The sequence below is a fragment of the Dromiciops gliroides genome, chromosome 3, assembly GCF_019393635.1.
Source record: "Dromiciops gliroides isolate mDroGli1 chromosome 3, mDroGli1.pri, whole genome shotgun sequence".
In the NCBI taxonomy this organism is placed as follows: Eukaryota; Metazoa; Chordata; class Mammalia; order Microbiotheria; family Microbiotheriidae; genus Dromiciops; species Dromiciops gliroides.
In genome coordinates, this window is record NC_057863.1 from 622,491,760 (window position 1) to 622,508,619 (window position 16,860).

Sequence of the window (16,860 nt, forward strand, 5' to 3'; positions counted from 1 at the left end):
GCCTTTCAATTATTTTAAATTACTTTAAATTTTTTACAATTTTAATCTTTTTTAGTTAAAATTTAATTTAATGTAATTTAAATAAATTTTAAAACATTATTCTGAGAAAGTGTCCATAGGTTTCATCAGATTGCCGGATGGATCCATGAGTCAGGAGTGTGCTGGCACCAGTTCTAACCAGCAATCAAGCCGATTGTTAAATTTTCAGTGTGAGCATTAAAATATATCTCAGAAATAAGCAAATGCTATAAATCACAGCTTTATGGTTTTCTTAATTGCCTAGACTTAAGAAAGTGATGGGGAAAATTTAATTACAGTAGATTAAACTTAAATGTGTCTTGTAATATAGCATTTGTTTTGGTTTTACCAACATGCCCTTGTGACCACAACACACACAAAAAGGTTAAGAATTCCTGTTCTAGGGACAGCTAGGTGGCACAATGAATAAAGCACCGGCCCTGGATTCAGGAGGACCTGAGTTCAAATCCGGCCTCAGACACTTGACACTTACTAGCTGTGTGACCTTGGGCAAGTCACTTAACCCTCATTGCTCGGGGAAAAAAAAAAAAAAGAATTCCTATTCTATTGGCACTACCTCATACCAGTTGTATGACCCTTTGCCTAAGACACTTAACCTATCTGGGTCTCAGTTTTTTCATTTTTAAAATGAGTAGATCAGGCTTGATGACTTCTAAGGTCCCTTTGGACTCTAAATCTATGATCTTTTGTCATCATGAGATATGAAATCCAGCCATCGAAAAGTACCTAAGCACTTCCTGTGTGCCAAACCCTGGGGATACAAAGAAAAGAAAAAAACTCAGTTCCTGCTCTCATCTATAAAATGGGCTGGAGAAAGAAAAGGCAAACCACTCTAGGATCTTTGCCAAGAAAACCCCAGATGGGGACACAAAGAGACATGACTGAAAAACAGAACAAAACAAAAAACACAACCTGTCTGTCTGTCTGTCTGTCTGTCTATCATCTATCTATCCATGCATCCATCCATCATACTTTCTCTCTCTCTTCCTTCCTTCCTTCCTTCTTTCCTTCCTTCCTTTCTTCCTTTTCCTGTCTGTCTATCTAATCTCATTTTATCCTTAATAACAACCCAGGGAGGCAGATGCTATTATAAGAGAAGAATCATTTGTAATGAGGATATACATATACACAGGTACTATAAAAGTGTTTTAAAAGGCTTCTCTTAAGTAGTTTAAACCTTCCTGCTGGAGACTGTGTTTATAGTTATTTTCACTTGCAAATGCTTTCCCACCCCTATAAATAACCCTCCGTGGGGTTTCATGAAACTGCTATATTTGGAAAATTATAATTCGACTCCTAGCAATGATCCATACTCCTGCACTAAAGAATGGTGTTAGTGGGGTTCCACTTCACCATCTGGTTTAAAGGGACTGAAAGGCCATTGGGTGCAGGGAAAGGTCAACCAAGACTTCAAATGGTTTTCTTTTTCATTTATTTATTTATTTGTTTGTTCACCCATTTATTTATTTATTTTTGCAAATGTTTTTCAAGGGTAATCACCACATCAAATATCATAGATTTAGATCTTGAGACTTTACAGATCCCTCTTCATTTGGCAAATAAGGAAACTAAGCCCCAGAAAGGGGAAGTGATTTACTAGATAGGGAAACTAAAGCCAGATGAGGTGAGGGGGAATGATTTCTAAGTCTCACAAGTAAGGAATGAGTCAAAAATTCACCAAGTGGATAAATGAGAGTCGAATCTATTTTCTTTTTTAATCCTATTTAATCTTAATCCTTTTTAATCCACAAAGCAGAGCCTCTCACCTGAATTCATGGAGCCAGCCCTGGTTCCCTGGCCACACTTGGACCTCTCTGAGCTCGGGGCCTGGCTCTGGTTGTTTTCCTTTCCCTGTGTCTCCTGGAATTCTTTGGCTTCCCCAGGGCTCAGCATGCTGTCCAGGGAGTTGCTGCTGGAGGTGGCCTCTGAGTCCAACAGGTTCTGCTGCTCCGTCCCGGTGTGCCCTGAGAAACTCTGGGATTTCTCAACTGCTGAGTGAGGCTGGACACAGAAACAATGACATGGAACCATCAGGACAGAGACACCGGATACATGGGATTTAATAGAATCATAGAATGTCTGAACCTTAAGATCCTGGAATATCAGGACTGGCAGGGTCCTTAGGACAGAGAATGCCAGATCTGTAAGCAAGGGTGTGCTGGTAAATATTTAACAACCAGATTGCTGAAAAACATACTTTTAAATTTAATCTTCATTCACTTTTTAAAATCTAGACCAGACGTGTGAAACTCCCAAGATGCCAGGACCAGATTAAAATGAAAATGGGAAAATGTTTAACAAAATAAATAAAAATCCTACATAGATTGTGTTCATGTGTATTTTTCTAAGTCAGTAATGCCTCTGTCAGGGATTTTGTCAAGTGTTTGAGGCTGGATTTGAACTCAGGACTTCCTGATTCCAGGGCCAGTGCTTTATCCACTGCACCACCTGGCTGCCCCTGAGCAAAGCTTCTTAAACTGTGGGTCTCAACCCCATATGGGGTCATGTAACTGAATGTGGGGGTCAAGAAAAATTTGGCAGTAAACATTTGATTTGCATACCTGTTTTATATACCTAGATACCTAGGTTGTATAAAAATTTCTCAGGCGAAAAGGGGTTGCAAGTAGAAAAAGTTTGAGGACCTGGACTAGACAATCAACAAAACAATAAATCAAGCCCAATTTGTAGCATTTGAGAATTTCCAAAGTGTAAATGCTCACACTGAAACATTAGCAATCAGTTCTCCCAGCTGTCTCTAGTCTGTAAGAGATCTTAAGAAACAAAATGTCTGAACAGGAAAGGCCCTTAGAGAATTTCAGAACTGGGAGGGCCCTTAGAACACAGGATGGCAGAGCTGGGAGGGCCCTTAGAACACAGGATGTCAGAGCTAGGAGGGCCCTTAGAACACAGGATGTCAGAGCTAGGAGGGCCCTTAGAACACAGGATGACAGAGCTGGGAGGGCCCTTAGAACACAGGATGTCAGAGCTGGGAGGGCCCTTAGAACACAGGATGTCAGAGCTGGGAGGGCCCTTAGAACAGAGGATGTCAGAGCTGGGAGGGCCCTTAGAACACAGGATGTCAGAGCTGGGAGGGCCCTTAGAACACAGGATGTCAGAGCTGGGAGGGCCCTTAGAACACAGGATGTCAGAGCTGGGAGGGCCCTTAGAACACAGGATGTCAGAGCTGGGAGGGCCCTTAGAACACAGGATGTCAGAGCTGGGAGGGCCCTTAGAACACAGGATGTCAGAGCTGAGAGGGCCCTTAGAACACATGATGTCAGAGGTAGGAAGGGCCCTCAGGATGTGGAAGTTTATGTAGGGGCCTTAGAGACCATCTGGGCCAGGGGATATTAACCTTTTTGGTGCTATGGACATGCCCTTTAACAGTCTGGTAAAAAGATACAGATTCCATCTCAGAATGATGTTTGCTGCTAACATTCATTATCAAACTTTCAGTTAAAGGTTAGTGAAAATAAAGATACCAATATTTTTCTCATTTAAGTTCACAGACTCTCTGAAATCTCCTGTTGATCTGGGCCAGCTTCTTCATTTTAACAAAGAAAGGAAACTGAGACCCTTGTCCAAGCAAGGGAGCCAGTGGAAGACCCTGGCCTGGAGCCTAGCTCTCCTGGCTCCCACTTCATTTTTTTTTTTAGATAGGCAATTGGGGTTAAGTGACTTGTCCAGGGTCACACAGCTAGTTAGTGTCAAGTGTCTGAGGCCAGATTTGAACTCAGGTACTCCTGATTCCAGGGCCGGTGCTCTATCCACTGTGCCACCTAGCTGGCCCCTGGCTCCCACTTCTATGTCCTTTCCACGGGCCCCCCCTAGAGTTTGGGGACCAACCTGAGGGCTCTCTTGGAGGCAGAGCATCATTATCATGACTGGAAGCCATAACCAGGAGTGTAGCCTGTCTCTGAGGTACTTTCCTGGGGTACTCTGAGCTTCCCAAGTCTGACTGACTGGGGCTGGAAAGTCTGGGAGCTGAGCTTGGTGAAGGCTGTCGAAAAGGTTTTGTTATCTTGCCCTTTGGGGGGCAAGATCACCTTCTTAAAATGCCTATTTTGACCCTAGCCTACAAGATTGTGTTTTATACCAATGAGGTACCTGTCTCCCTGGTGCTGGCCCCACAGTCAGGGGACCTGGATTCGAATCTTGCTTCTAATGCTTATTTCTGGTGGGATCACTGCATGAGTCACTTAACATTCCTGGGCCTTCGGGGCAGCTAGGTGGATAAAGCACGGGCCCTGGATTCAGGTGGGCCTGAGTTCAAATCAAACCTCAGACACTTGATACTTACTGGCTGTGTTACCCTGGGCAAGTCACTTGCCCCTCATTGCCCTGCCCCCAAAACAAAAACAAAAACAAACCACATTCCTAGGCCTTCATTTCCTCATTGTAAAATGAGGAAGATGGCCTTTTGAGATCCCTTTCAATTTTAAATCTATGATCTAAATCTGGGGAGAGATCTGCCACATCTCTTGTTTCCCCCAGAGTACTAGTCACAGGGCTGGGGAACTCAATTTATTTTGACTTGACTTGACTCTCTTGAAGGCAACTCCTCTATGGCTTAGTTTCCTCATATGTTAAATGATCATACTAATAGCACCTACTTCCCAGGATTATTGTGAAAATCAGTGGGAGATAATATATGTAAAGTACATAGCACAGTGCCTATTACATACAATGGGCGCCTAATAAATGGGCAGCTCAGTGTCAGGTAAAGTGTTAGCTTAGGTTAGCACCACGGATAGAGCACCGGGCCTAGTGTCAGCAGGACTGGCCTCAGTCATTCACTAGCTCTGTCATTGTTCGGCTGTTTCCCAGTTCATGGGCATCCCCTCAAGTTCCAATTCTTTGCCACCACAAAAAAAGAGCTGCTAGAAATCTTTTTGTACACATGGGTCTTTTTCCTCTTTCTTTGATGTCCTTGTGGTATAGCCATGACAGTGGTTTGTCTGACTCGGGAGTTTTGTGAGTTTTTGTATGTGGTTCCTAACTGCTTTCTAGAATAGCTGATTCAACTCAAAGTTCCACCAACAGGGTATTAATTTGCCCGTTTTCCTGAAGCTTCTCCCATGTAGATTCGATGATCTTCCCAGCCCTGGCTTGTATTTTCTAATACAGCTGTGACATTCTCTGTTCTAAGGGCCCTCTCAGTTCTGACATTCTGTATTCTAAGGCCCTCCCAGCTTTGACATTCTGTTTTCTAAGGGCCCTCTCAGTTCTGACATTTTGTGTTCTAAGGGCCCTCTCAGTTCTGACATTTTGTGTTCTAAGGGCCCTCTCAGTTCTGACATTCTGTATTCTAAGGCCCTCCCAGCTTTGACATTCTCTGTTCTAAGGGCCCCCTCAGTTCTGACATTTTGTGTTCTAAGGGCCCTCCCAGCTCTGACATTCTCTGTTCTAAGGGCCCTCTCAGTTCTGACATTTTGTGTTCTAAGGCCCTCCCAGCTCTGACATTTTCTGTTCTAAGGGACTGACTAGGTATGAAATCCTGAGCTACAATCCACAATTAGTTGAAGCCAGGAATGTGCATCAGGGACAACAAAATGTTTGTTTGTTTTTTCTTGTTGGGGGCAAGAGAAGAACCAAAGAGAAGGGAATGTAAGTTTAATTAATACAACTCAACAGTGTGACACATCTGCCTAAGGAGGTGACATGACCTTTGGTTATATTAAGAGAGGTGGTAAAAGTCTTGCTATCCCTGCCCTGGTCAGACCTCAGCTGGGTCACTGGAGATCTATCTCTACATTAGGAAGGATAAGCTGGACTGTGTCCAGAAATGGAGGATGGAAATGGAGCTGGAAAACACCTCATATAAAGTTCAACGGGGAAAAAACTGGCTAGGTGTGAACTGGAAGAGAAGATTTAGGCCATGACAACTGTCCTCAAAGATTTTAAAGGTTGTCATGGGGAAGAGGCAATATGTTTGTTCAATGGGTAGAAGTTGCCAAAAAGCCAATTTAGGTTGTGTGGAACAATCAGAGCTTCCCAAGAGTGGGAACATGCCTTGGAACATGTCGGGATTTCTCATTGGAGGTTTTCAAGTCTGCTGGAGTACCCCGGTTCAGGAATGTTATAGAAGGGATTCTAGTTCTATTTCAGGTTGGACTAGTTGGCCAGTAAAGTCCCTTCTGATGGTAAGGTGCTGGGATTCTATGAGAATGGGACTCCTGGGACAATTCACCCAGGGAAACCCCCTTTGCTTGTTAGGATCCACTTCCTTTTTTTTCATTGGGTCCCTAATGTAAGTCCCATACCATGCTCCCTTGTTGACTGAGTCACTGAGCTTTACCATCCAAATGTCACTTCATCAAAATCACCTGACTTGGTACTTTTGGACTTTTCAGGAAATAAGAAGGATTGTTTTAATGGACTTAAGCAGAACTGAAAGACCCAAAAGCCACATTCACCAGCCTAACCTTCTAACAAACAACACAGGGCCCCTCCCCCCACCCTCCACCCCACCCAAAGGACCAATACAGAAAGAATCGAAATTTAACATTTGTGTTGTCCAAATTTCAGTTCCCTAGAATTGAGGAACCTTTGGAAGGAGAGAATACAGATTCGAGTTATCCTAATAATAGCATCCCAGTCAACCACTCAGAGTCCCAAAATGGTCCAAGGACCTAGGATTATATCAGTCCAGAAACTCCTCACCCAAGATCAGGGAAACCCAAAAGGGGAGACAACAGCGCTCTGCTGGATGTCAGACTATCACATTTTGGGCCCCCAAGACCCAGTGATGGGCTTAGAAACAAGAAAACAGCTGTGTTTTCATGGTCCCCCTGACAGGCTCTGGGGATCCTCTACCTAAGGAAGGTCTGATCATCAGTGACATGCTAAGCACATATCACCTTATTGTACATGGAAGCGTCTCAAGGCACTGGTTGGGGAACAGGGGCCCAGCCTAGCACTGCCCTTGTCCAGATCGTCCAACTGCACGATCTTTTGATATTATGATGGATCCATGAATGTGCCACTCTCTCCACTGGTGGTGATCTCAACCTAGCCACATGATCTTCTCCTGTCTGTCTGTTTCTCTGTCTGTCTGTCTGTCTCTACACACACACACACATTTTTTTGTCTAGTCATTTTCAATCATATCCAATTCTTTATGACCCTAGTTGTGGCTTTTTGGGCAAAGATACTGGAGTGTTTTGCTATTTCCTTCTCCAGCTCATTTTACAGATGAGGAAACTGAAGCAAACAGGGGAAAGTGACTTGCCCAGGGCCGCATATCTAGTAAGTGTCTGAGACCAGATTTGAAGTCAGGTCTTCCTGACCCCAGGCCCTGCACTCTATCCACTGTGCCATCTAGTTGCCCCCTGTCTAAATATCCTCTCATAAATCATCCCCAGTAGCTAGGTGGTGCAGTGGATAAATCATTGGCCCTGGATTCAGGAGGACCTGAGTTCAAATCCAGCCTCAGACACTTGACACTTACTAGCTGTGTGACCCTGGGCAAGTCACTTAACCCTCATTGCCCCCCCCAAAAAAACACACAAAAAAAAACCCCAGCAAAAAACCAACTATCTTTTGGAGCAGCTAGATGGCACAGTGGATAAGGCACTGGCCCTCGATTCAGGAGTACCTGAGTTCAAATCCGGCCTCAGACGCTTAACACTTACTAGCTGTGTGACCCTGGGCAAGTCACTTAACCCCAATTGCCTCACCAAAAAAACCCCACATTATCCCCAGGCTCTATCTAGATCCTTCCTCTAGATTTTGTAGATTTCAAAGGAGTCCAAAGGCATTGGTCCTCTTGCCTTCTTATCAAATGACCTTCTTTTCTGATCCTACCTCTCTGAGGACATCCTTAGGGACTCACTCACACTGGACATGAGCCTCTCTATTCATTGTCTTGTAAATGAACCTCAGCTATAATTCTTTAGTGAGGTAATATTCCATGATATATAGCCACCGATTATCACTGGCAGAATTCTCTGACTGAAAAGAGGGATCTTTGTTTTCTCAGTGCTGTTCCTTCTGGATCTCTCTGCAGTATTTGACACTATTCATCCTGAAAACTTTCTCCTCTCTGGGTTTTGCCTGAAACTTCTCCACCTGGGTTCTCCTGCCTGTTTGACCACTCCTTCAGCCAGTCTCCTCGGTAGTGCAGTGAATAGAGAGCCAGGCCTGGAATCAGGCAGATCTGAGTTCAAAGCCAGCCTCAGACACTCACTCTGTGACCCTGGACAAGTCATTTAATTTCTGTTTGCCCCAGTTTCCCCAATTACAAAATAGTGATAATAATAGTACCTACCTCCCAGGATTAATGTGAGGATCAAGTGAGATAATAACTGCTTAGCAGCATCTGACACATAGTAAGCACTATATAAATGTTAACTATTATTATCATTCTAACCTGAGTCTGCTCTCTCTTGGTGTCTGCATTAGCCCTCATTGGTTCAATTGTCATCTCTAATCAGATGATTCTCAGATCCATACATCTAACTCCCATCCCATCACCAAGTGGTCAATGGACATTTTCAACCAAATGTACCATAATTATCTCAAACTCAACACAAACACACAAAACAAACTCATTATCTTTTCTCCAAAACCCAACCTTCTTCCAAATTTCCTTACTTTTATCAAGGGCACCACCAACCCCCCAGCCACCCATGTTCACATCCTTGTTGTCCTGCTCAATTTCTTAATTCTCACTCATCCCACAGATTCAATTAGTTGCTCAATCTTGTTGCTTCTAACACCACAACTTGTCTGATATAATCCTCTTCTCTCCATTCACACAACTGCCTCCCCATTTAAAGCTCTCATCACCTCTCACCTGGACTATTGCAATAGCCTTCTAATTGACCTCTCTTCCAAAAAATCTCTCTTCACTCCAATCCACTCCCTATGTGGTCACCAAAGTGGTTTTCTCAGAGTACAGGTCTGAAGAAATGAGGAAATGCCCCTCCCTCCTTTTGCAGAGAAGGGTGACTATGGGCGCAGAGGAGAGCAACCCTGGGTTTGAAGTATTGCAAATCCCATCAGACACAGTTGATGCATTGGTTAATTTAGCTCAGCTGCTTTTTCCCTTCCTCTTTTTTATTCTTTGTTACAAGGACTAGATTGTGAGGAAGGGAAGAGGAGAGATAGTGAAAATGAAGGTGATCTAGGAACAAATTATATCAACAAAAAAAGAATAAAATAAAAAAAAGAGAATCGATGAAACATTAAAGAAACACACAGAAACAAATAGAAGTAATATTAGAAGGGGACTTGACAAACAGGGCAATCTTGGATCAACTACGTCAAATTTGAGTTTTTGAAAGCCATGTATAATAGAGTTTCATGGTATCATGCACAATCCCCCTTTTCTAGAATTTATTGTTGTTGCTTGTCCTTTATTCTTTTTTTTTTCTTAAAATTTCCCTTTTTAGGGGCAGCTAGGTGGCGCAGTGGATAGAGCACTGGCCCTGGAGTCAGGAGTACCTGAGTTCAAATGTGGCCTCAGACACTTAACACTTACTAGCTGTGTGACCCTAGGAAAGTCACTTAACCCCAATTGCCTCACCCCCCCCCAAAATCTTACAAAATAGACTTTAGAAAATAAGTTAGAAATAAAGGAGAAATCTGTTCCCTTCTCCCTCTTTGGGAGTCTAGACATCTCCCTTGAACCTAGGTTTTCCCTCCCCTTCATTCTTAAGACTCTAAGGTTCCTCTGTCCTAGATTTCTCTTTCCAGTGACCCAGACAGTAGACCTAGGGTTCTTGATGCTGAGGAAGAGAGGGGATAAAGAATTCAGGGATTGTCCTTCATTCTTTTTTTTTCTTTTTTTCCTTGTTTTGCAGGGCAATGGGGGTTAAGTGACTTGCCCAGGGTCACACAGTTAGTAAGTGTCGAGTGTCTGAGGCCGGATTTGAACTCAAGTACTCCTGAATCCGGGGCTGGTGCTTTATCCACTGCATCACCTAGCTGCTCCCTTTGTCCTTCCTTCTTAAAGAGGACCATGACATCAGGAGTTGATGTCATGACTTGCACTGAATTGTATTTAAGGGAGGGAGGGCTGTGCAAGGTCACCAATCTCACTCTCTCCTCCAGAGCCATCTAGGTCCAATCATAAGATATAGAGCAGGATGATGGGAGATGGCCCTGGATGTTTTAAGGCAATGGGAGTTAAGTGCCCAGGGTGACACACCTAGTAATTGTGTGGGGTGATATTTGAACTCAGGTCCTCCCAACTTCAGGGCCAGTGCTCTATCCTATGAGCCACCTAGCTGCCCCTCTAGAATTCATATGAAGAAATGCCTGTGTCTGTTAATATTCAGAACAATAAAAAGACATTTTTAAAGGAGCTATCATTAATAAAAAAAAATTTTAAGTCTGACCAGAAAAGACTAGTCATTTATGAGGGGACATGAGAAAATAGATGGACAATCCAAGTCCTACATTAACACTTCTAAAATAGTCAAAGCAGGAGAACAAAGTGTCCAGCAAGCTACTTGGTCTGTTATGGAAAATTAAGAAAAAGACATAAGGAATTGCAGAGGTGCAGAGGGTTGGTCAGCGCTATACACCTGTGGGAGGGGTACACACCCCACACAGGTTACAGGTCCCTCTAAGTCTCTAAGTAAGTGATATTTTAAGGAACCAGGATGTTGCATAATAAAAAAAAATGTCTTTGGGGAGAGATTGTTTTGACTCTTTCCTTGCTCAGTTTGGTTAGGGAATTGAAGAGGTAGGTGCAAGCCTTCTATGGACCACTAGAGGGCAAACCATAGCTGGTCAATAATTCCAGACAAGGATGAGGACAGAGGCTACCGCAGAGAAATTGACAAACTGGGGGAAACTATTGTCTATTACACAGATTTTTAAAAATTAAAAATTAAAAACATATTGAAATAGTAGGGTCCAATGGAAAGTTTCCTGGACCAGAAGTCAAAAATTCTTTCTTTTTGATCTGTTTCTGCCATAATAATAATAATAATAATAACAATAACAACTAGCATTTATATAGCACCTACTGTATTCCCTATAAGTATTATTTCATTTTTATCCTGACACAATGCTGGGAGGTAGCTGCTATTATTAGCCTCATTTTACAGAAGAAAATGAGGCAAACAAAAGTTGAAGGATTTGCCCAAGGTCACACATCAAGTTAAAGGTATGAGGCAGGATTTGAACTCAGGGCCCAGCATTCTATCTACTTCACCATCTAGCTGTCTAATTTTCTGCCATGAACTTTCTGTTGAATTTGGCCAGGTCATTTCCCTTCCCAAATTGCCTCATCTGTAGAAAACGAGGGGATTAAACTAAGAAACACTCCTAGCTTTGGTATTCTGTGTTCTAAGGGCCCTCCCAGCTCTGACATTCTGTGTTCTAAGAGCCCTCTCAGCTCTGACATCCTATGTTCTAAAGGCCTTCCCAGTTCCGACATTCTTGTTCTAACAACCCATCTGCTTTGGGTGTTATGTTCAATGAAACTGTTGAACTATTAAGGAGAATAATTAGATTACAAGAGAAACAGTACTTCGGGATTTCCCCTTTGCCTCCCTCTTCTAAGAATCTACAGCACCATGCACAGTTGGGCCATTTACTACTTATACACATAGGCTGATCCAACCCACATTACCATTGAGTGATAACAGTGAGGGCAGGATGTGGTGAAGATTCCCAATTCAGCAAGTTTGAGAAACACCTAGTTAGAAGGGAGGGACAGGATGTAGAATCAGTCATGCCAGATAGCTCAGGCCAGGTTTTAGAAGACCCTCTTCCAGGGGGCAGCTAGGTGGCGCAGTGGATAAAGCACCGGCCCTGGATTCAGGAGGACCTGAGTTCAAATCCGGCCTCAGACACTTGACACTTACTAGCTGTGTGACCCTGGGCAAGTTACTTAACCCCCATTGCCCTGCAAAAAAACCCAAAAACCCAAAAACCCATTACAACTAAACTCAGTTAAATACTTCAAAGAAGACCCTCTTCCAGGCTTAGGCAGAAAGATGATTCTAGTCATCTACAGGAGGTCTCTTGGATTGTTGTCTTCCCTGTTCATGTGATTAAGCTAATTCACATTCAGGGCAATCCCCATTTGTACAGCCTTATATCCATTATCACATTGGATTCTCACATGTTTCTCTGACAAATTCGAGGTAGGAGTTATTGTCTGTCTGAATTTTACACATGGAAAGACTGAGGTGCAGAGAGAAAGGGACCTTAAGAATCAGAAGACCTACTCTGGAGTCCTGCCTTGGCCAAGACACTCTGGTGAATATGAACATAGTTCCCTCACACTAGGCTTCAAATTCCTTGTATATAGATAGCATCAAGGGGTTGGGACTGGAAGATCTCTTTCTGAAGGTTCCCCCAGGTCTGATGTTCTATGTTCTAACATTCCAGTTCTACATTAGTTTTGTAAAGCTCCAAGTGTTGTATATATGTGAATTATTAGTATTTTATAAGGCCCCTCTCAGATCTGACATTCCTTGTTCTTTTTTTTTGGGGGGGGGTGAGGCAATTGGGGTTAAATGACTTGCCCAAGGTCACACAGCTAGTAAGTGTCAAGTGTCTGAGGCTGGATTTGAACTCAGGTACTCCTGACTCCAGGACCGGTGCTCTATCCACTGCGCCACTTAGCTGCCCCTCCTGTTCTTTTTTCAAATTAAATTTTGCTTTATTTTTGGTTCTAAATTCCTTCCCTCCCACCTCCCTCTCTCCTGCCCATTTAGAAAGCAAGAAAAACAAAACCCATTATAAATATATATAGTCAAGCAAAATAAATTCCCTCACTAGCCATGACATTCTTTATCCTAAGGCCCCTCCCAGCCCTGACATCATGTGTTCTAAGGCCCCTCCCATCTCTGACATTCTGTGTTCTAAGGTCCCCTCCCATCTCTGACATTCTGAGTTCTAAGATCACATAAAGAGTCAGGGATAGGGCTCCTTCCACTGTACCACAATGCTTTGCTATTACACCGCAAGCTTCTTACGAGCAGGGACAGAGTCTTCTCTGTGCTTGTTCTCCCCCACATCCTGTACCAGCTGCTGTTCCACAAGTGACTACCAGATCACCCCCTGCAGACACACCCTATGTCTGTCTCCCATGTGCTTCCCTCTAAACCACACAACCATGAAGCGAAACTTACCACTTTGGTTTCTTCTTTGATGCAGGACAAGAGCTTATCTACAAAAAAAAAAAAAAAGAAAAAGAAAGAAAGGAAACATTTCAACCACCTTCTGCCCCAAGAAAGAAGTTGGTAAGGAAGGGGCCAATAGTAATGGTTGGTATATCTCTGGGTAGGAAGTCTACTCTAGACCTCTCTTGCCTCAGCCTACCACTCCAGCCTTTTTTTTTTTTTTTTTTTGGTGAGGCAATAGGGGTTAAGTGACTTGCCCAGGGTCACACAGCTAGTAAGTTTCAAGTGTCTGATCAAATTTTAACTCAGATCCTCCTATATCCAGGGCCACTTAGCTGCCCTCTCACTCCAGCCTTTTTGTCCATTGTCTTCCTACCTGTTCTCTATTAAAGCCAAACCAGTTTCTCTGTCTCACAAATATATCCCACACATTCCCACCTCCACATATTTGCTCAGACAGTACCACTTTTCCATATCTAAATTATACCCATACTTCAAAGTCAGGCTGAAATGCTGCCTATCCACGAAGCCTTTTCTGTTTTCCCAGCTAGATACAATGTCTTCTCTTCTGAACTCCCACTGTTCCTTTCCTATAGCATTTAGCATAACCCGCCTAATTTTATACTCATTTGTGCTGTCTTCCCTACAAGACTAAGAGCTCTCCCAGCTCTGACATCCTGTGTTTTAAGGGCTCTCCCCCTTCTGATATCCTGGGTTTTAACTCCCCTACAAGACTGTAATGTCCTCAAGGTCATGGAACATGTCCTGTACAACTTAGAACTCTTCACATGGTAGATGCTCAAAAAATATTTGCTGAATGAATAAATGATGAATTCATCCTTCATATATTTTCCTGGATAATCGTAATGAATTGATCCAACCAACTCCTTGCTGTGGTAAAACATTTTCAGTGGCTCCCTTAAAGTTCAAATTCCTTTGTCTGGCAATAGGGAGCCACTGAAAGTGGCATTCAAGGCCCTCCACCATCTGGGCCTTCTACATTTCTGGACTTAACTTTGACAATTTCATGTTCCAGCCAGGGTGATCTACTCTCTTCCTTTTCCCATCTTTGCCCTGTGCTGTCATTCAAATTGCTCCTCATACCTTTTGATCTTTCTTCTCCTCTTAAATTCCTACCAGTCCTTTAAATGCATCTCCTTAAAGAAGCTTTTCCCAGCACTCCACCCCACATTGGCAGCTTTCCTTCTTAGATGTCATATAGCCCTTTGTCTTGGGCCTCTCCAATGCATTGTAACATTATGTATTACTGTTATTTTGTGAGTCGTGTCTGATCTTCATTCTTGACCAGAAGCTCACTGAAAGGAGAAACCTTGTCCTAACCAAAGTTTGTATTTCCCCATTACTTTGCAGAGCGGGTGCTTAATAAATGTTTGTCAAATGAACAAAGGATTGAATGAAGGAAACTTACCTTTTCTCTGAGACATCAAACAGGCAGTCAGACCAAATAGTGCCAGGATGGTTGCCAACACGCCCAGAATCCACCCTAAGGAGATAAGAAACCCTTATAAATTCATGAAAGGGCAGTTCTTCACCCCCTACGTAAGATCAACATTATCTTTTTCCAGTACAGCAGACCAGGAACTGGGCTGGGGGGGGGGGGGATGATGTTGGGAGCTGTCCAACCACATCCCCAGAATTCTACTCTCTCTGCATTGAGAGTGGGGCAGCAGTCTTGGGACTGCATGGCAGAAATGCACAGCTGGTAATGAATGGCGCAAGCTCCCACATCACCCTCTGCCCCAATCCAAAAAGGAGGTTCTGTAGGGCCAGTCTCTCAGGAGCAATTCTTCCAAATGTCCCCCCACCCAGTCTTTCTGACTTTGGTTTCTTCCAGACAAAGACCAAATCAGATTGCACTGACTTGAAGCCTAGTGAGTTTCTCAGGTCCCTGCTCCAGTGTCACCTTCCTGCCATGATGTGAGATTGAAGGAAGGACAGAATAGAGAAGAATACACCCCGCACAAGCATTTTGGGGATGGGGTGGAGTGGGGAGATATAATCTATAGGGATAGGAGGCCGACCTACAACATCACTGACATAGGAACTCCCAAGTGAATAACCTCCCTTCACTAGTGCAGATTGGTACTTTCTCTGCACCTTAGGACCTTAGAGAGTTGGTTGGGGGCACCGAGGGATAGTGACTTCTTCAGGGTCACACAGCCAGGAGATGGCTGAGGTCATCCTGACTACTAAGGCCAACTTTTATCCACTATACTAGACTGCCTTGATAGATAGACAGATAGATGGATAGATAGATAGATGATAGATGATAGATAGATATAAATAGCTATAGCTATAGCTATACACACATATATACATATCTACAGATAGACACACATAATACATATGTGCACATATATGTGTTGTATGTATATACACATGTGCATATGCATATATAATAAAATGCATATTATTTATATAGCATACATGTATTGCTACAATATATCATATACTCTACATGTGTATGTGTGCATATATACACCATATGTGTTTATATACACATATTACATGATGTGTATATATCCATATATAACAAATTACACTATGTACATGTATTTCCCTGGCTTTGAGAAGCCTTACATAAGCACACACATGTGCATGCACACATACCTACAAGCAAATACTAGCCATATTCCTTCTTCTCTCAGATATGGATATTAGCACCTCTGATTGAAAACTATCAAAGAGGAAAAGGAAAGCAGAAAAGAAGCCTTAGACATTTGGCTTTACATTCCCTGTTTACACATGCCATCCTAAAACAGCATGAAACATCAGTTGGTAGAGCTTATTCCTATGACTTACCAAATGGAAAAACAGGGCCATTGGAAAAAACCAGTCGGATGGTGGGCTGTGGCTGGGGTTGGGGAGAGGTGCCTAGAGTAATATTTGGCTGAGAGGTCAACAAGGCATCTTTGGGATTCACGAACCCAGGCTGATGCTTGGAGAGAGGTGTGCCTACCTCTGTAGGAACAGAGACCATGTCATTGCAGATGGCATCTGACGTCTCATTACCAGGGACAGCTACAGAGTTACACCTGGAAGGAGAAGGAGGCTTGGGTTCATGAGGGAGCAAAGATGCTCTGACCTTGGAGTGATAGAGTTCTCCTTCTAGGCTGGAAGCATCCCCGAGATCCCAGCTCACTGGGAAGAGATTCTGGAGACAACTGGCCCTCAGCAAAACTGTGAGGTTGACAGTTTTCCATTCCTCCTTCAATCCCACTTCCCTATCCCACTCTCAAATTTCATGGTGTCTCTCCCTATGATGTCTGGCCAAACCTGAATTTCCACATTATCCCCACATCCCTCTGTCCCCACCCATCAAAACTCCTGTATCCCTGTATCCTAGTCCTTCAAGATCCTGCTCACTATTTTTTTTTGCAGGGCAATGGAGGTTAAGTGACTTGCCCAGGGTCACACAGCTAGTAAGTGTCAAGTGTCTGAGGCTGAATTTGAACTCAGGTACTCCTGACTCCAGGGCTGGTGCTTTATCCACTATACCACCTAGCTGCCACCAAGATCCTGCTTACTATTAAAACCAATCTGAGAAACCCATGGCAAGAGATTAATGATACCAATACCCCATTTTTAATAAGGGTCCTCAGTCTTGACCCAAAGGAGTTGGTGATAGGAATATCAGAAGCTAGCTGCAGAGATTTAGGAAATTTTTCAATGTCTTAATTTATGACTGGGTTTAAAAGGTCTAATATTTGAG

At 43.2% G+C, this 16,860-nt stretch overlaps 1 protein-coding gene across 3 annotated transcripts in view; it reads right to left on the reverse strand.

Moving 5' to 3' along the window:
• The window catches only part of TNFRSF1B (TNF receptor superfamily member 1B), a 61,148-nt gene that overhangs the window by 3,109 nt on the left and 41,179 nt on the right, over positions 1-16,860 (reverse strand). For 2 of the 3 annotated variants that reach the window (XM_043998884.1, XM_043998885.1), the window contains exons 6-10: positions 15,951-16,183; positions 14,557-14,631; positions 13,137-13,174; positions 11,627-11,692; positions 1,806-2,040 (exon numbers count right to left, since the gene is read on the reverse strand). In XM_043998884.1, coding sequence (XP_043854819.1) covers positions 1,806-2,040; positions 11,627-11,692; positions 13,137-13,174; positions 14,557-14,631; positions 15,951-16,183 — 647 coding nt within the window. The remainder of the gene's footprint in view (positions 1-1,805; positions 2,041-11,626; positions 11,693-13,136; positions 13,175-14,556; positions 14,632-15,950; positions 16,184-16,860) is intronic. The other variant, XM_043998886.1, reaches the window with a different exon arrangement.